At 45.6% G+C, this 20,748-nt stretch overlaps 1 protein-coding gene across 1 annotated transcript in view; it reads left to right on the forward strand.

Annotated features, from left to right (window-relative positions):
- PHACTR3 (phosphatase and actin regulator 3) overlaps positions 1-20,748 on the forward strand; it is a 316,486-nt gene that overhangs the window by 211,066 nt on the left and 84,672 nt on the right. The window contains exon 8 of the mRNA XM_054981101.1: positions 6,061-6,214. Within this exon, the coding sequence (XP_054837076.1) occupies positions 6,061-6,214 (154 nt within the window). The remainder of the gene's footprint in view (positions 1-6,060; positions 6,215-20,748) is intronic.

Genomic DNA, 20,748 nt, shown 5'->3' on the forward strand with positions numbered 1-20,748 from the left:
GTAAGTTACAAAGTGGGTCATGGCCTCCATTCATTGCTACTAATTAGGGGTGTGCAAGCCAAAAATTTTCGGCTATAGCCAAAAGTAGAAAGCCGAAAGAAGATTCTCTATCGTTAAAGCCGAAAGCCGAAACAAGAATCTCTTTCGGCTTTCGGCTTTCGGGATTCTTTCGGCACTCTTTCGGCATTCTTTCGGCTTTTTTCTATGGGAAAATGCCTCCGTCTTCCAGGACGCCTGGAGGAGGCATTTTCCCACCGAATAAGCCCAAAATTGGTGGGGACCTTCCTCTAACCCTTCTCTAACAACCACCCAAGTTTCAGACAGATTGAACTTTGGGGGAGCATGTTATGGCCCCCCAAAGCAGGTCCCCCCATCCTCCCATAAGAAAGCGAAGGAGCAGCATATTGTTAGCATGCTGCTGCTCATCTTTCTTCATTATTTCCTATGGGGAAAAAATGAAGAGGCAGGCTTCCTTTGCCAGGGGTGGCATTTTGCATGCAAAATGCCCCCTTACCCTCAGGGGCCCTTCTCCCACCCCTCCTCCCACCCCCCACCAAGGCTCAGCCTGCTCCCACTTGGGGGGGCCATTTCATGGCCTCCCCAAGTAGGTGCTCTAATCTCTACCACTGACAGCTGGGGGAGGCTTGTGTTGCCAGGGGTGGCATTTTGCATGCAAAATGCCCCCCAACCCTCTGGGGCCCTTCTCCCACCCTTCCTTCCACCCCCCACCAAGGCTCAGCCTGCTCCCACTTGGGGGGGCCATTTCATGGCCTCCCCAAGTAGGTGCTCTAATCTCTACCACTGACAGCTGGGGGAGGCTTGTGTTGCCAGGGGTGGCATTTTGCATGCAAAATGCCCCCCAACCCTCTGGGGCCCTTCTCCCACCCTTCCTTCCACCCCCCACCAAGGCTCAGACTGCTCCCACTTGGGGGGGCCATTTCATGGCCTCCCCAAGTAGGTGCTCTTTTCTCTACCACTGACAGCTGGGGGAGGCTTGTCTTGCCAGGGGTGGCATTTTGCATGCAAAATGCCCCCCAGCCCTCAGGGGCCCTTCTCCCACCCCTCCTTCCACCCCCCACCAAAGGGCATGGCAGCAGTATCTTACACAAAAATAACACAACTCACTTAACATCAGAGAATCACAAAAGCACAATTCCTGTCAAAAACACTTTATTTCTTGAACAGCTTTAGGATACACAGCAGGGGGGCGCACCAAAGGGCATGGCAGCAGTATCTTACACAAAAATAACACAACTCACTTAACATCAGAGAATCACCCCAAAATATTGCTGTCAAAAGCACTTTATTTCCTTAACTGCTTTAGGTTACACAGTAGGAAGGCACAACAGGGCATGAAAGCAGTGTACTACATAAAAATAACACAACTCACTTCACATCAGAGAATCACACAAACACAACTGCTGTCAAAAACGGTGAAGTGGGTTGTATTATTTTGTGTAGTACACTTCTATCATGCCCTTTGGTGCGCCCCCCTGCTGTGCCCACATTTGTGGCACCCCTGGGCTGTGCAGAATTGCCCAGGGAAAGAGAGTTTAGAAGTTCCCAGCATAGGGAACAAAGGGAGAGGGCTGGCCTTTGCCAGCCTGTTCCTGGGGTTATGGGTGTGGGGCAGGTGGGGGTGGATTTGGGTCTGTGAGGGGCTAATGTGGGGATTTGGGTCTGTGTGTGGCAGCTGGGGGGGAATTGGGTTTGTGTGGGGCTGTAAGGGGTGGACTTTAGGGGCTGAGAGGACCTACTTGGGGAGGCCATGAAATGGCCCCCCAAGTGGGAACAGGCTGAGCCTTGGTGGGGGGTGGGAGGAGGGGTGGGAGAAGGGCCCCAGAGGGTTGGGGGGCATTTTGCATGCAAAATGCCACCCCTGGCAACACAAGCCTCCCCCAGCTGTCAGTGGTAGAGATTAGAGCACCTACTTGGGGAGGCCATGAAATGGCCCCCCCCAAGTGGGAGCAGGCTGAGCCTTGGTGGGGGGTGGGAGGAGGGGTGGGAGAAGGGCCCCTGAGGGTGAGGGGGCATTTTGCATGCAAAATGCCACCCCTGGCAAAGGAAGCCTGCTTCTTCATTTTTTCCCCATAGGAAATAATGAAGAAAGATTAGCAGCAGCATGCTAACAATATGCTGCTCCTTCGCTTTCTTATGGGAGGATGGGGGGACCTGCTTTGGGGGGCCATAACATGGCCCCCCAAAGTCCAATCTGTCTGAAACTTGGGTGGTTGTTAGAGAAGGGTTAGAGGAAGGTCCCCACCAATTTTGGGCTTATTCGGTGGGAAAATGCTTCCCCCAGACGTTCGGGAAGACGGAGGCATTTTCCCATTGAAAAGCCGAAAGAAAGCCGAAAGAATCCCGAAACGTTTCGGCTTTTTTCTTTCGGCTACCCGAAACGTTTCGGCATTCCCCGAAACGTTTCGGCATTCCCCGAAAGAAGCCGAAACACTTTTGTTTCGGCATTCTTTCGGCATTCTGAATGCCGAAACGCACATCCCTACTACTAATCTAGTGATCTACCATGAAGTGTTGTAATTATGAAAAGCACAGTACAGAACTTGCACTAAATTTAAGTGTTTTATCTCTATAATAAACAGTAATCACTATTTGTAGTCTAATATACAGAAATGAAAAACCAGTGTAAATGTAGAGTAATACTGAAGATGGGTTGCCAACTCCAGGTTGACAAATTCCTGGAGATTTTGGTGTGGAACTTGGAGAGGGTGAGATTTGCAGGGAGGAGGAAGCCCAGTGGGGTATAATGCCATAATCACCCACTGTAATTTCACAATCATATAATACAGTTAAAGTGCTAAGTGCTGATAGTATCACATATGAGGTAGTATACAAATTACTGAATGAAAAGACTTCTAATACGCGGCACAACCCACTGAATACTTTGCTAAAAATATCCAATAATTCCAGACTCCAATAACAACATTCCAAATCTAGGGCTAAGATTCTCCTATATACAAACAACTGGAGGAAAAATAAACAAAGCTCATTCAGTTTCCAAGAGACCGTTCCTCTCTGGGAATGCAATCCAAACTGCATTTAAAGAGGTAGTCCTCAGTAGTATGTAAGAAGGACTCAGTGTTGCTATTCACAGCTCCTCTATATTGTTTCCACAGATCTCCAGTCTCACAAGAGGTGTGGTCCTCCGAATCTTAGTCCTCCAGACCCCACAAGGGGAGGGATTCTGGAGGACAAGGAGAGAGCTCGTTGGGAATATGAGGCCATAGAGTCTGCCCCCTGGAGCTGCCATTTCCTCCAAGGGGAACTGATCTCTGTAATTGTAATTCTGGGGAAACTCCAGGCCCCATAGGGTTGCCAGGCCCCCTCAAGCTCCCAGCGGGGGATCGGGGCCTGGCTCTTACCTCTGTCCTGCTGGGGGGCGCGCACGCACAAGGTGACGTCATCACGCTGCGCATGCCCCCCCCCCAGCGCACCCATGCTCTGTAGGAGATCGCGTTGGGGGCTGCTGTGGAGCACAGGAATGCTCCTGCACTCCACAGCAGCCCAAAATGCACCTGCAAATCGGGCCCATTTTGAGGCGCTGTGGAGCGCAGGAGCGCTCCTGCACTCTGCAGTGCCTCAAAAACGGCCCTGTTTTGGCCAGAATTGGGCCCATTTTGAGCTGCGTTTTGGCATGGATTTGGGCCATTTTGGGGTGCTGCAGTGTGCAGGAGTGCTCCTGCATGCGACAGCGGCTCAAAATGGGCTCAATCCGGGCCAAAATGGGGCCTTTCTTGAGGTGCTGTGAAGCGCAGGAGTGCTCCTGCGCTCCGCAGCACCTCAAAACGGGTCCGATCCGCGGGAGTGCGCAACTCCACAGGGGAGCGCGGACAAAGGGTGCGTGCCCCCACTGGCCAGGTAAGTGGGGGCGGGGTTTGGGGTGACGGCGTGGCATCCCCTGCCCCCACTGGGGGTCTGGCACCCCTAAGGCCCCACCTGGAGGATGGCAACCCTTCCAGATGGAGCCTGGCTTTTACTGATCGCCTCCCCCCTCATCCGGGCTATAGCTACAGTTCTAGCTCAAGCCAACAACTGTAGTAAGTGATCTCAGGGACTCACTTCATATCCGGATTTGGATACACTTGCCCAGATTGGCCTTCTTAAATCGGTGCATGTATATCTTAGCAAACAAATCTGAACTGTGAACTGGAGTGATGGTAAACTGTTAATGGCTATTCCGTGAGTCTCTGCAAAACTGGAGTGTGTGTGTGTTTGCGGGAGGGCAGGCAGAGTACTAATTAAACGTCACATGTGAATAATCTACCGTACTCAATGTGCATACAGGAATTGGCAGATCTCATGATGATTATTACAACTAAGAGGCCTAGGGATTCGCTAATTAAACCGCAGGGGAGGAGGGAGAACATTATGATATCTCCACAGTGCCTTAGATGGAGCACGGCTGTCACGACTTTCCCCAGCTGTGTGTTTGTGTTCTAGGCAGCTGCGTGTTTCATTCTGGACGCTGGGTGGTGCTGCGTTCATTGCTTGAGAAGATCTGGTGTTTCAGAGGAGGCCTTGCCAAAGATGCAGGAGTTTTGCTGAAGCGTTCTTCAGTGTTCTTCTTTTTGAAACAAAGAATGGTTGCCCTTCAGAGACAGGGAGATGGATTTGGGTTTGGTGGGAATTCTTCAGAGACAAAGAAGAGAAAAGCCTGCCTTTCTGATGTGATAAATAGATAACTGCTGTGCCCTCTGTGAGGCTGATGCTGTCCTCCAGTTGTCATCCAACAGGTTGTGGCATTGAGACTAACTGGCTGGTCACTTAGAGGGTGGAGGCCTAGAGATCTCCCAGAATTATAAGTGGTCTCTAGACTGCAAAGATCAGCTCCCCTGGAGAAAATGGCTGCTTTGGAGGGTGGACTCTATGGCATTGTACTCTGCTGAGCTTCGCTCCCCAATCCCTGCCCGCCCCAGGCTCTACCCCCAAATCTCCAAGAATTTCTCAACCTGTAGTTAGCAACCCTAGATGGAAATGTCCTGGCTCACCTGTTCATGTATTAAACTAGAGGAACAGAGGATCCTATATCCAACTTAAATAATTTCCATTCTTTGGTCTGTGAAGACCACAAGAATCAAATCAAAGATGCGCAGACATTTCTTTTGGCTTATACTTTAGGGTGACTTTTTTCATTTTAGAACAAAGTATTTTCTGTGTCACTCTTAGTCCCCCTTCCCTAATGAGGCAGCACCACTATGAATTTCCTCCTAAACTATGAACAGCATTTAGCAACTTCAGAGTTCAAAGTGTTACTGATCGCAGTCTAAACTTGTGCACTCTCAGCTCCGCATCTCCTCCTCTTGGATCCCTCTATCAGAACCGTTCCTCCACCACTGCATGGGCTCGCTTCTGTACAGTAGTGGCTCCCTCTCTCTGGGATGGTTTGCCCAAAGAAGTGAAGCGAAAGTGGCCCCTCTTCTGGCCCAGTTCTGCAGAAAAGCCATGTTCTTTCAGCTCCCATGTGCGATATGGGGAATGAAGATGCTGATAATGTCTTAACTTATACAGCTGTTGATAACATCTGTACAGTACTTGAAATAGTGAAGGTGCTATGCATTATAATGCCTGACCTGGATAGCCCAAGAGGGCCTGATCTCGTCAATTCTCAGAAGTTAAGCAGGGGCAGCCTTGGTTAGTAATTGGATGGGAGACCTCCTATGAAAACCAGGGTTGCAGAGGCAGGCAATGGCAAACCACCTGTTAGTCTCTTGCCTTGAAAACCTCAGCAGAGGTTGCCGTAAGTCAACTATGACTTGAGGACAGGATTTCCTTTCATTTTCATGTATTATGCTTATTCCTGGGCTCAGAAGCTGTAGCCAGTGCCACATGGGTTGGGCGAATCACACTGGCGTCTTTCTTCTACCCAGCCATCCACCTCTCTTAAATAAATGGCCACACATTTTATTTCAGTAAGATCCCGGTGGAACTCATGGATCTGCCTTTGGTTTCTGAGGAAAATGTAGTCCAGTAAAACCATATCCCTTTGCATATATTGGGAACAGCCTTCCTGACACGTTCACATTTTTCAATGTGTGCTTCCAGGTACTTTGCCAAGAAAATGCAAGAAAGAGTTGCTGGCAGTGAAATTGCGGAACAGGCCAAGTAAACAGGAGCTGGAAGATAGGAACATTTTCCCAAGGAGGACTGATGAGGAGAGACAGGAAATCCGGCAGCAAATTGAAATGAAACTCTCCAAGTAAGTACAGTTCTGAGTGTACAACTTCCTACTGCACACATTGCCTCTGTATCCAATTCCTGTTGTGCATTGCAGATTTTTAGCAGCAGTGAATCTGGTCTAGAGGCCATCATTTCCTTTTAACTCAATAGTCTAGGTTGCAGGGCAAACACCTATTCAGAATCAAGAGGTCTCTAAGTGACTGCTGAAAAGTGAATTGTGTGATAGCTGCTTAAAAATAGAGTGGTGCTTGCAACTATGAGGCACAGGAAATATCTGGGATTTTTTTCAGAACATCAGATTAAATCAATGGTCATTAGTCTTCTGCGTCTGGTCAGAAATCTGAAGGACTGGAAAGGTTAATATTATGGTGAAGCTAGTCACATGGGCTGGGGGTGTGGCTTATACAACGTGTATAAAAGCCACAATGTTTCCTTGCTTGGAATCAGACAAGTACATGGCCTTTTCATCTTGGAATCACTCCGCAGGGTAAAAAATTCCATGTTGTACCATTAAATTAGCACATATTTCTGTTCTAGTTTTCACGCTCACCAGAGCTCTTCATCAGGCTTAAAGTTACAACTTTTTAAAAGACAGAAGGGTAGCAAGGCAGAACCCTCAAGTTGTGATGGTAAATTCTGATCTTACAGGTAGGGATCCCATTCCCTCGGTGGGGGCGGAGGAATCCCCGCTCGCACCTCTCACCGCCCCCCACACCACTTACCTGGCCAGTGGGGGGAAAGGCAGGAAATGGGCTGTTGGGATGTGCTCCTAGGGCTGGTAGGACAACGTCACTGACATCATCGCGCTGCCCCAAGAGTGCTAATGCACTTTTCAGCAGGCCCATTTGGCTTGCAGTGAAGAATGCGTGTGCTCCCCAGTCTTGCAGGATGATGTCACTTCCTGGAAGTGACATCATTGCACTGGTGCAGGGCCACATGCATGCAAAACACACGTGAGGAGCGTCCCTGTGCTTCACAAAGGTAAATGCTGGGTTCTCTCTCTCCCGCCAGGAGGGTCAGGGGACCTGGCTGCCAGCCCTACTTACAGGCATCCTTTGTGTGATGCCAGTAAGCATTTTGCTTCTTCACTTAATTGCTGAGGTGTAGAGCGCCTGAGTCTTGGATCACAACAATTATTTGGGTTTGGGGTAACCAATATCATATGAGGAAGAAGGGGATACGACTGTTCCAAATGGCATAATGTAGGAAGAGAATATATATTGTACGGTTATACAAAATCCTTAACTGTATACAATATCAGATCTAGTCAGGGGAAAGTAACTTCAGTTTAATACAGAAAACTGCATCCCTTGGTCCTAGAGGGAAAGTTGATATTGCTGGGCCAGAAGCCATTTGGACCCTGTCATCCAATCTGGATTTGGGGTGGAGTGGAATGTAAAAGAAATTAAACTCTCTGCCCCTTTTTGTGATTCACGCATACATGTATCTCTCTTGCTATCAAAGCACTGATAGATTAGCGGTTGGTTATGAGAACTTCTTCCTCTGAAGCTCATTTTGTTTAGAGATTATGTCAAGTGTCACAAAATCCCATCTGTGCCATTGCAAGTGTGATGGCTTTTTCACACATGCAAGTCGTTGCTTGAGTAAAAAGCAGGTATGATTTGTATTGCCATGTGGTGTACCAAGACATTCTCGCTCCAGTAAGTTGTTACAATGCAGAAATGGCCAAAAAACACTTCCCTTCATGATGATAGGTGTCCCCGAGGGAGATTTTTTCTCTACAAGCAGTTTCAAGAAAGGGTGAATTGCTTGCTGTTTTGTGGAATGGGGCAAATGTTCCTTGCTGTAAGCTTGACACGGCGGTGGAGTGTCCTCAAATCATAGCTGACTAATGGTGACCCCCCTGGTGGAGTTTTCCAGGCAAGACACTAACAGTGGTGGTTTGCCATTGCCTGCCTCTGCAACTCCAGTCTTCATTGGAGGTCTCCCATCTAATTACTAACCAAGGCGGATCCTGCTTAGCTTCTGGTATCTGACCAGATCAGGCTTGCCTGGGTTATCCAGCTCAGGGCAACCCTGACATACATACCTAGTATAATGTGGGTCAGAATTACTTTTTTAAAAATAGCATTGAAGTGATGAGAGAGCATACTCTGCAACCACAATGGCCCTCAGTTTGTTTTATTTTCCTCTTCATAAGAAGTCTGTTTCGAATCAGCTCCATTTTGATAAAAAGATAAATTTGAAGAGTGGGGGTAGGAACGGAGGTTCTGAAAAATTTCAAAATTGCATTCTTCAGATGATCAAAGGCAGGCATCATCTTCCTCAACCTTCCTACTCCCCTGCTAGAAGCTAGAACACCCCTGTGGTGTATAACATCAAATAAGGAAAGGACTCCTGAAAAATTGGCTAGAATGTATAAGGGTTTGTTGAATTTATGCTGGAAACGTGCTAAACATTGAAGGATCGTTGTTTCATATGTGGTGGACCTGTAAGAAAGCAAAAACCTTTTGGGCACAAATACACTTATCAATCCAGAAGATTTTAAAGATTAATGTTCAGTTAAAACCAGGGACTTTAAAAACTGGAAATGATGAATATTCAGTTGGAAAAAAGTGTTAGAACTCTGTTCTTATATATGATTACGGCAGCAAGACTATTACATGCACAACACTGGAAGAGTTCAACACTGCCTACAATGGAGGAATAGATGACAAAGCTGTTGGAATTTGCAATGATGGCAAAATTTACTTCATTGATTAGAAAAAAGCCAATAAGTTCATTTGTTGATGAATGGAAACCCCTAATAGACTTTTTACATGAAACAAATAATAATGATGTGAATATTTGTGGATTTCTAGTTTTATGGATTAAGGAATTTGGACATTAGAAAAAAACAGAGCTTTTAATTATTACTTAGAGTAAGCGTAAATTTGAAAATGATACCAACATTTGTTGCAGAGAAAATCGGAAGACTTCTTTTAGTTCATATAGTTTTTTCTTTCTTTGTTATTCTTGTATGTTGGTTAGATGTTTTTGTTCGTTTCTTCATTTTTTGTGTAATTGCAGTTTTAGGTTTTGTCTTTTACTATATAAAATTCTTAATTAAAAAAAAGCAAAGAAGGGAGGGAGGGAGGGAACCTTGCAAGGTCTGAAGCCACAAAACGGTGCATACACGTGTACCAGAAAATACTAAGAGAAGAAGTTAAAGAGAAAATCTTTTGGAAGAGAGTAAGAGGAATCAATGACTAAAAAGTGAATTTTGGAAAAAAGAAATTTCCCATAACAACATTAATCTGGCTTCAAGTGGTCCAAGGACCTTTTGACATCATATACCGTTATTGCATTTATCCCCAGTAGCTGTTAACTTGATTTCAGCCGTCTAGCTGGTAGGAGGTTTATATATAGTTATGAATCGTTTCCGCAGTGTGAATAAGTGGGATAAGAGACACTCCATTAAATGGTAACCCAGTCTCAACAAGGCATTGCATCACTTTGAAGCTTGTCTTCTGACCATCTGTAACGCCGTCTGTTGTGCTGATCTAATTCAAACCCACTTCTGCCACACTCAAGCACACTTTTTGTTTCTGCTTATTTATTAAGCTCTTCTTTTTTAAAAAAAGGAATAATCAGAAGTTTTGTGTGAAATGGACTAATATGGAATTAGCCAAGCCGCTTCCTTGGCGCAGTTTGGAATGTGCTCGTTTTGGGCAAGTGGGACTCAGTTTGTATTAAACTAAAATTAGCTCACTGAAGCTCAACCTTATTCCAAGCGAATATGTCTCATCAGAATTCTGATGAGCACGTGTCAAAAAGCCCACTTTCTCTTTCTTTCCTAAACTCATTCTGTTTTGGGGTGGGATAAAAAGGTGCCCGTGTAACTCTATTGCCACTGAATGGCTGCGAAGTTATCTTAGACATCTCTCAGCCCTTGTTGCTGAATGACAAAGGAGAGAGGCAAGCTGATTTGTGGGGCACAGGTCCTGTGATACTGCACCTGCACAGAATCCTATAGCCGCATAGGCAGGGCTGTTGTAGCAGGCACAACATCGGGCATGGGCATCATGCAATGTGATACCTGCCTTGGTAGTGGCAGCAGTTGGCAAATGAAGTGTGCATCCTTGCATAGTACGCAGCTGTAAAGGAGTAACCTGCTCATGTGTGCAGTGAAACCCGCAGACTGGAAACTCCCAGTTCAATGCTGCAGTAATTTCTACAGTTTCAAAAGGTGCCAGTTTTGCTGCAGCCAAGATCTATGGACTCCCATCTTACACATTAAACTGTCCAGTAATCATCATGCATGATCAATTGGATCCTTAGCATCTTCTCCTATACAATGTCCCCCCTCCCCCACTTATACTCAGGATCTACCGGTGAAGGTCACCTGCAGAGGATCATCAAGTTGCAGACTTCAGACTTCCCTCAAGAAGGAGTGGAGCGTTTATAAAATAGTGGTCCCTAGTCTTTCGAACTCATGCTGTTTGTAGGTTTGATAGCAGAACCTCTCCTGTTTTTTCAGAAGTGGAAAGAGGAAATTACCCGTCTCAGTTCAACAATGAACGTTACGTATTTTTGTTATTGATTGGCTTACTCTAGTGCTCTGTTTTGATTTGGATAAACTTTTTAACCTATTTTTTTTAGACTTCCTTTTAGACTTGAATAGTTTAGATTGTGATTTTTTTCATTGTAATCCTTGCAAGCTATTATAGCATTATAAATCCTGGGATGTTGCTGCAACATGATTTTAGCACTTAATATATCTGGGTGCATCGATCTTATCTCCTATTGGTGTCCTTATCAGCCTTGAATTATTATAGTGGTATTAGAAATATTTATTGGTATCGATGCAGCTGCACTGTTGGACTATCGAATATGTAGCTTTGCATTGTGATGTTCTGTGTGTGCGTGTATAAAATGAACCAAAAAAGGCAATCTATGAGTAAGTAACAGTGCAGTTCTAAACAGAGAATTACACCTTTCTAAGCCCATTGACTTCAGTGGACTTACAAGAGGACTTACAAGGAGGACACTTTCAGTGACTGGAAATAACATCAGACCCTGAGGCTGTATTATTATGACAATAAAGGCAAATGTTACATGGGTTTGTACACTGAACATTCTGACAATCAGAGGGCCAAGCTACAAGTGACGAATGACACTTGAACGGCAAGTGTATTTCTCCCTGTTCGCTTGCCCTCCACTCAATCCACTTGCTGTTCAAGTGTCGTTCGTCACTTGTAGCTTGGCCCTTATTTAGCCATGGACATATTGTGTGAGGAGCATAGTGGTGGGGAAAGGTGGGCTGTGGTGTTGCCAACCACAGTTCTTTCATTTCTCACAAATATAGCCAGCCAGTCCTTCCTCCAAGGAGTTCAGGATAGCATGAAATGAAATTCTGCCCTCAAGTCATACCTGACTTATGGCGACCCCTGGTGGGGTTTTCAGGGCAAGAGATTAACTAAGGTGGTTTACCATTGCCTGCCTCTGCAACCCTGGTCTTCGTTGGAGGTCTCCTATCCAACTACTAACCAAGGCCAACCCTGCTTAGCCTCTGAGATCTGATGAGATCAGGATAGCACATATTGATAGGACTGATCTATTTTTCACAAAATACTTGTGAGGTGAGATACGCTGGAGGAGTGGGACTCGTCCAGGGTCACCTAATATATCTGTGGCCTGTGAAGCAATTCAGTCCTGATCCAAGTCCATTATTTTAACCATGACTTGATGTTGGATCCCAGTTGTTGTTTCAATCAGGAGGATATTAGCTTCTGTAGCAGGTAGATGGAAACAACTTCTGTGCCAGCTTTAGTACTGTTCTCACACTTAATTTATGCAAAGATCTTTTTTCCCATTTAGGAAGTTTGTGTATAGTAGGGTGGGGGCTGAAGATCTCCTGGAATTACCGCTGATCTCCAGATCCCACAAATCAGTTCTCCCGGAGAAAATGGCTGCTTTGGAGGGTGGGCTCTATGACATTATATTCAGCTGAGGTCCCTCCCCTCCCCAAACCCCACCTTCCCCAGGCTGCACCCTCAAAATCACCAGGAATTTCTCTACCCATAACTGGCAACTTGACAATGAAATCCTAAGCAGCAGTCTAAACCCATTGAAATCGATTGGCTTAATCTGGAGTAACTCTGCTTAGGATAATAGTTAAAAGTCCAGTAGCACCTTTAAGACTAACCAACTTTACTGTAGCATAAGCTTTTGAGAACCACAGCTCTCTTCATCAGATGCATCTGCTTAGGATTTCACTGTTAGGGTTTAGTGAATTATTATGGGGATTCCTTTGCATTTACCTTTAGTTTCTTGGGAAGAAATATCTGATCACTCAGAGGTAGTCAAGGCTGTAATAGAAAGGTGCGGAGAAGTTTACCTACTGAGTAACCTATTTTGGATATTTGTTAGTTAATGTCACAAAGTTGCACAGTCAGGAAAATGTGGATTCACGTGGACGGAAGCACTCTCCAAGCCAGTATATTGCAACACAGAAAACTTTCACTTGTATTTTAGTAGTAGCAGAAGAAACACCTTTTGGTAGTAGTAGCATTTTGATAACCCCTATTACCATTGGTCAGCTATTAATCCAGATGCCCATGAGTAGAAATAGGAGATCATAGTTGTGTCTCTGGCATACTTGCATAGGAATGATCTGCAGAAGCAACTTTCCCCTTCCAAGACCAGGAGGAGAGAGAGAACAAAGGCACAGAAAGAGAAGGAGGAGTCAGAGAGAAACTTCTAGCTCAGACAAAGAGAATCTTCACACATATATACAGCCTGATGCTAGTGCAAAGGGAAAAAGTGCCCTCCCCCCAGTGTTAACAAAGTGAAGAAAGCTGACAGGAAGAAAACTGATTCATTTGAAATGTGGTGCTGGAAGAGAGTTTTGTGGATACCATGGACAGCCAAAAAGACAAATACTAGATCATATTAAGCCTGAATTCTCCCTAGAAGCTAAAATGACAAAACTGAGGCTATCATACTTTGGTCACATTATGAGAAGACAAGATTCTCTGAAAAAGTCAATAACGCTAGGAAAAGAGGAAGACCTAAAATGAGATGGCTTGACTCAATAAAAGAAGCCACAACCTCCAGTTTGCAAGATCTGAGCAAGTCTGTTAACAAGAGGTTGTTTTGAAAGTCTTTAAGTCGCCATAGGTCAGAGGCGACTTGATGGCACATAACACAGACACGCACACACCAGTGTGTTAAGATGTGATGCATTGCATCTATTCAAACAAAAACAAGGGTTGGTCTGTATTGTTCACATGAAGAATTTAAATGACAAGTACTATGAGATCATGTTGGTATAGAGACAGCAAACGGGGGGATATGTTATTCATTCTGTCAAGACATGAATAATTCAGGGACTTTTCAGCAAATCTGAGACAAACCAAAGGAAATATTCCTCCATACAGGAGCAGATGGGACAGAGTGTTCCATGGCAGGATACCTCTAGGACAAGAAATAAATCTGAAGAGATAAGTCTCCAATGGCTAAAGTAGCTTTGTCACCAAAGATATATGTATGCGCATATGCACACATTAATGCTCCAATAAGTGGAGTCTGTTGTGTATTCCTGGCCATTTTTTCCTCCCCACTTCCTTACGTTGTTTATTCTCCATTGTTTCTCGACCCATATGCATATACATCCACCACTCCTGTTAGTGGAACTTCATACACAGGGGTCATACCGTACAAAAAGAGCTGCAGGAACTCATTAGCATAACTCATTAGCATATGCCAAGCCCCTTGACCAGGCCGAAAGGGCCGGGATTCGGCGGCTGCTGCCAGAGTGGGGGTGTTCCCCCACCTGGCAGTGGCCCAATCAGGGCCGTTTTGGCCCCAATAAAGGCCGAAAGAGGCCCAAAATGGCTCAAAATGGCCATCTTTGGGCATGTTTTGGCCCCAAACAGAACAGATCAGGTTGGTGCCAGGCAGGGGAGGGGTTTGCCACCAGGCACTGACCCAATCCTGGTGGTTTTTGCCCTGATCCCAGCCGAAATGGGCCCCAAATGGCCAATGTGCCCCCAAAAGGCCAAGAATGGCCATTTTGGGCCCGTTTTGGCCTAGATCAGGGCCTAAAAGGCTGGGACCGGGTTGGTGCTGGGCGGGGAAGGCTTCCCCCACGTGGCACCAACCTGATCCAGATGGTTTAGGCCCCGATCCGGGCCAAACCGGGCCATTCCGGGGCATATACTATTGGGATCGGGTTGGTGCTGGGTAGGGAAGTGTTCCCCCACCCGGCACTGACCCGATCCAGGCCATTTCAACCCCAATCTGGCCCGTTTCAGCCCCAATTGAGGCCTAAATGGCCCAAAATTTTTCAAAGTCAGGTGGGCAGGGCCACCGGACTGTTGGGGGAACTACCAGAATGGCGTTCCAGTGCGTTCCCCCTCCAAAATGAGCCCTGTTCATACATCTGATGAAATAGATGATTACCATGGAAATGAATGCCACAGTAAATCAATAAACACATTCATCAAGCTCACTGAGGGAATCTTTACTTCCCAGACTGCTACCCCTGCAATCTGCATGGGGGAGGGGAGTACAGGCTCCCATTTTGGAATATTTTGGAATGTTCCCCCAATTTCCTACATGCACACCATGTGCAGTTCCCCCCCCCCCCAATACAGCTGCTTTTCCAGTCTCTTAGGTCTGTGTTTTGTAATTCAAGAACTCCTGTGAATTGTTCAGTGCCTGGAAGCCAAACGCAGGGGCCTCAGCTGCACCGCTCAGTCCACCGGGTGAACGAAAATTTGTACCAAGGAATCATCATTCCAATTGCCCATTAAAACACAAAGCTAAATTTGGATAAATTTGCAAACATGAATATTTTAGATGTGGCTTGTTGGTCGGGAGGGAATAATCCTATGTTGAGAGGCCTCCCACGCGCCACTTGGATACTAGAGCAATGGAAACCTGACAGAGGAAGCATTGCAGAAATTCACTTCCCTGCCCAACACATAAAGTTTATTAAATATTAAAAGTGTGAATCTCTCTGAAAGAAACATTTGTTAGTTGACAGGGCCCTACATTCAGTCGTTGTTGTTTTTTTAGAGGAATGCAAATGAGCTAACAGAAGCCAATCGTCCATCTGGAACAAGGACTCCCAAATTCCAAAGGCTGTTCCAATCTCAAGTTTCCTGGGCTGCTAGCTGAGCATTAAAACTGGAGCAAAGGGAATTGTCCTCTGCAGGGCTCCCTCCCCAGAATGGAAGTTATGATAAAGTGAGGGCTGATTTACACAGGCATAGCACCAAATGATGGCTTGCACGTGTGAATGAACCGATTCAAATGTAGTTGTTCTATAGGTTACACACTAAATGGTCCAGTTGAATTCAGTCTTGGATCACTTCAGACATATATAAATATCTCCCTACATGGTCAATGAGCCCTGTAGAATGTTAAACTTTTCTTCCAGGTGTGCTGTATTATTATATGCAGAGATTTTTTTAAAAAAATAGGAGAGAGCATTAGAAATTCAACTCTGCTCTCCTACAGTTGGAACTTGTACCACCCAAGAACTATACAAGCTCATTCTAGGAAATTTACAAATGGGTTCTCCAGAATTCCCACCATGGGTAGCATTTCATGGCACCTAGGGTTGCCAAGTCCCCTTACCCTCTTGGCGGGAAGGTGGGGGGATCTGGCGCTTACCTTTCTCTTCTTCCTGGTAGCCTTCTTGCACGTGGCCATGCACTAGCATGATGATGTCACTTCTAGGAAATGATGTCATTGTGCAAGGCAGGGGAGGGTGCGTGGGCTTCACAGTGGGCCAATTTGGGCCCCAGAATGGGCCCAAATCTGATCTGTTTGGGGCCCAAATCACACTCAAAGAGGGGAAATCTCCTAATACAACAGATACAAAGGGAGCCGATGCTCAAGAAGATCAGATAAAGGGAGATGAGAATCAAACACCCTTTACAACATATATGGACATGGGTTCCAATTCTCTATTTCACATATTCATAGACCATTCCAATGTTATACACACACTAAATCACACCATCCCTTTTCCAATAAAGTGCATTAAACGAGTCTTATTATAGTTTTTTTCTTTCTTATTCCTTGAGTCTCTTTGCAAGAACCATCTGTGGGGTTGGTGTGGGTTTTACACAATCCACCGAATTGCTGGCTGCGTTAATTTCTAAGACCGCTCTGCAAGATGGATGTTGAATTTACGCCAGCCGTTACCACTCTCCGATAAACGGGCGGCCCGCGGCACTGAAAACTGCTGGCTCGGCTGGCGTGGGGTGCTGGCTTGGCTGGCTACGAGCTCTGCCGGCTTTTTTTCTTATCCACTCGTTTCGAGTTCGTCTTCTTCTGGCAATCATTAGTTCTCTCCTGATAATTATTTCTTAAATCTAGGCTACGGAATAATCATTTCTGATTCGGAACAATCAAGTGATGTCCACGGAGGTGAGAGCTAGACCTGCAGCAGCAGAGCTGTCACTTTGCAGATCCAAATGGCCCCCATTTTCCTAGTTATGGAGCCCACCCTCCTTTTCGCACTGTGCAGAGTAAGTGAATCCATTCAGGGCCAGTTTTCACCTAACAATTGCCCATTCGAGGTGGCTTTGACTCATGCACCATTTGAGGAACAGCTGCCCATATACAATACCTCGCTTAGTAGATCCAGCCGTTTTCCCCACCACATATCTAAGAGTCAAACGATTTTCAATAGGATGAATAAAACGGCAGCACGAGCAATTGCAGATCTAGAACAACAGGCTTTGAGTCCAGTAGCACTTTAAAGACCAACAAGATTTTTCAGGGTATACACTTTACAAACTCAAAGATCCCTTCTTCTAATACAGATATGGAGATTTCTTATGATGCGGCAGCATGGAGCAATTAAAATCAATCAATCAATCTACCTACCTACCTAAGTGTATTTTACCTCTTTTTTCTTCCTTATGGTGATCCAAGTCAGCTCACAAAAATACGACAGGGTGTTTTTAAAAAAGACAAATAGACAAGATTTCCTGAGTTGTTGTCCACCAGGTTAATCTATCATGCCAAGGGCTGTATAACCCATAGGCTAAGAGCCATGGGCCACATCTGGGCTATCACTATGCAATAGGAGAGTGAAAAAACTCTCTGCCTAGATGTTTCATCTGCCCTCAATTCCCCTTCTTGCTTGAGGTTAGAGAAATCTCCAGGGGGTGGTATAAGGAGTACATCTGCCCTTAGTTATGCAGGATGGCAGGGGGCAACCTTTTTTTCAAGGCAGGAAAATGTTGTGAAGATAATCCTTGGCTCCATCAATGAGAGCCAGTGTGGTGTAACAGTTAATGCACCAGAGTAAGACCTGGGAGATGTGGGTTCAAATTCCACTCTGCTAGACTCATCATAGACCAGTGGTACACTCAGGGGGGTACCATTCAACTTAGAGGAGTGGCAGAGAGTGCCCTCAAGTCATAGCTGACTTATGGTGACCCCCCCTCCCCAGTGGGGTTTTCATGGTAAGAGACTAACAGAGGTGGTGTGCCATTGTCTGGCTCTGCAACCCTGGTCTTCATTGGAGGTCTCCCATCCAATCACTAACCATGGCCGACCCTATTTAGCTTCTGAGATCTGATGTGATCAGACTCATCTGGGCTATCCAGGTCAGTGTAGCCATTTAACTTACAGGGAATTTTTTGTGGTGGGCCACTGCCTCAGAGAGTCACATGTTGGAAGAGGAGGATATAGTGCTGTCCCTTTCCTCACGTTTCAGAGGGGAACAAACCAAAGAGTTAGAAAGATAGCGAGGTCAGGGCACTCTGTTTATTGTTTGCTGCTCTGACTCTCCTTTGATATATAGATTGCTATTCTCAGGATTTCCTCCTCCTGCCTTCCTCCCTCTCACTTCTTCTCTTCCTGGCTTTGTTCCAGACACCATCTCTCTCTTTCTCCTCCCTCCATCTTGGAAGCATGGATAAGGACTTGTCCTAGCATCCATGCCCATCCTTAGACTAGATAGGTAGATAGGATCTATCTCTCCTCCTTTCCTATCAGAGTACGGAATTCCTACAGTAAATAACTCTTATTTCCTTTCTAAGTATAAGTAAGTGTTTGCTTTGCTGTTTTCTCTCCTGCACACACACCAGCCAGCAGAACCAGCTCACAACCACCTGTGATCACACTTCCTCTGCTAAACAATGGACTCTGCTAATGGCCCAAACATGGAATCCTTTAATTGGGTTTCTGGGGCCAACATACGATTTATTTATCACCACGGGTGGCCAGGAGCAAGCAGAGCCAAGCCGCAGCAACTCTGCCGGAGCCTCAGGAGCCACTCGGCCCAGGCCCCTCCTCTGCCATGGCTGTTTGTGTCATCTCATCCACTGTCCTCCTGCACTGCTTCCAGTTCGGGGGATGCTGCAGTGGGTGAGCGAATGTCCATTGCTGACCCCAGTGTGCTGAGTGGCCCTGCAGGGCTGGCTTTTAGCTCAGCAGGGGCCACTCAGCACGGCTCGCTGCAGGGCCATTTGTACTTCTCTCCTGCATGCATTGCCGGGCACACCTACTTCTCAGGGTTGTTGTGAGGATGAAATGGTAAGAGAGATCCATGAATGCTGATCTGGGCTCCTGGAAGGATTCAAATGTACTGATGATCAGTACTATAAAGAGACAAATGCAATGACATAGACAAATAATCATCCAATGTCCTCGTAATTATTCAGCTACCTGCTGAGAAGTTATCTTGCTACAGTTCTATTATATCGAATCCTCGTTTCTGAGATCAGCGTGTCTGGATGAGAGACCTCCTTGACGTCTCATGTAAGCCGCCCACTCCTGTAGTGAGCAGAGGTGGGGGTGGTGGAATAGATGACCTCCAAGGTCCCTTCCAGCTCTAGGGCTGTCATTTCCGCTCCAGTGCATGTGAGCCTCCCAGAGTACTGGCAGATGATAAGAGCTTACAACATGACTCTTACTTCCAAGGTGTTTTTCTGACATATGCTTAATGATACAATCATCAGACGATATTCTGTTGTCCTTTCACGACGGAGAAGATAAGGTGGTCCAAGTTGAAACCGTGCAGTCTAACACAGGGATATGCTGATAAAGCTTGGCTCAGCCATCTGTCCCCTATTTTTCTTCTCTCGCCCCTTGTCTTTCCTGGGAAATTTGCACGGTGCCCCCTGTATATTTTCAGGGTTTCATTTTCAAAACAGACTGTTCGGAAATAAAATCTCCCTGACCAGAGTTTCTCCCCATCTTCCACTTTTTTTTTCTATTATAAAGAGTAAAAGCAGAAAAATAAGCAATGGTGTGAAAGTTCTCTAGTTTCACATTCCGAGGGATTTCAGAATGGCAAATTATTACTTTGCTGAATCGGGTCAAGGTCTGTTTGGTCCAGAAGCTGGAAGACTGGACTTGTTGGCCATGATGTAGTTCTGAACCTGCCTTCAGGTATCTGCTACCTTGGATATTTTATATGGGAAGAGGAGATATAAATGCTTTCAAAAGTAAAGCCCATCTTTTCCCTTGCTCCAGTCTAGCCATTCTTCCATGCCATGCGCAACATGTTGAGGGGAAATGGAGCAGCCAGTTTAGATTTCCCCCTTTTCAGGTCTGAGAAACTTTCCAAGGCATGATGATTATAAAAGAATAAAGTTTAATTAGAGAAATAAACTTGATGCACGCATTCGTACAATAACTTCTCAGCATCTGCATTTATACCTTTTCAGCATTTATACTTTTACAGCAATACAAGACAATATTGTTTACAGTACAGAGGATCTCATTTGGTTCTACCTGGACTGAATCGAGACCCCCTCTGCATTGTTATTCACCAGCTATTATCATTCGGCTTTTGCAATCACTCCTCTTTCCGAGATATAAGGACAGATGGGCTCACATTCTAGCTGTATCTAAAGAAGTGAGCTGTGAATCACGAGAGCTCATACCCTACTACAGATTTTGTTAAGTCTCATAGGTGCTACTGGACTCTTGCTCTTTTCTACTGCAACAGACAGACTTACATGGCTGCTACCCATCTAGTTCTATAAACAAAGAGTTCTTCAGGCTCAAAAATTTTGGTAATTCCTGGTTTAGATCAAGTTAGATCTGAACCTGCCTCTCTCCTAGCACTGCTGCCACAATCCAATTTTTGTTCATATTTATTTATAAAATATTTATATCCCGCTTTTCCTCTTGGCTCAAAGCACATACAGTATTTTGTGGTTCCTTTCCTGTTCTTTTTAAAATTAAAATGTTGGGTGAGGTAGTGACCAGTCTCCTGTATCCTCTTTGGACCACCTAATGGATTGCTCCGGTCATTGCCAGAACTGCTTCCTTTTGCCCTAGCCTCTTGTTCACCTTCTTTAAGCATCGCTCCAAGGGTTGGAGAGCATGTGTGCATTTTTCTTGTCATCATTAGCATCTGCTGCTAATTGGGCCATGTAAGGAAAAGGCGATTCCTCCCACAAGCAATCAGCATGAAATTCTATATGCATGCAAAAATTTCTGCCCAAATGCATTGGGCAAGATCAAGTATGAAGCAATCAGCATCTCGTGCTGTAACGACCAACAGGTGCACTTAGAAGCACCTGCACTTATGAATGAACTCACCTACCAAAAGCAGTCTGGTTTTGCAAC

The sequence above is a fragment of the Eublepharis macularius genome, chromosome 5 (assembly GCF_028583425.1).
Source record: "Eublepharis macularius isolate TG4126 chromosome 5, MPM_Emac_v1.0, whole genome shotgun sequence".
NCBI lineage: Eukaryota > Metazoa > Chordata > Lepidosauria > Squamata > Eublepharidae > Eublepharis > Eublepharis macularius.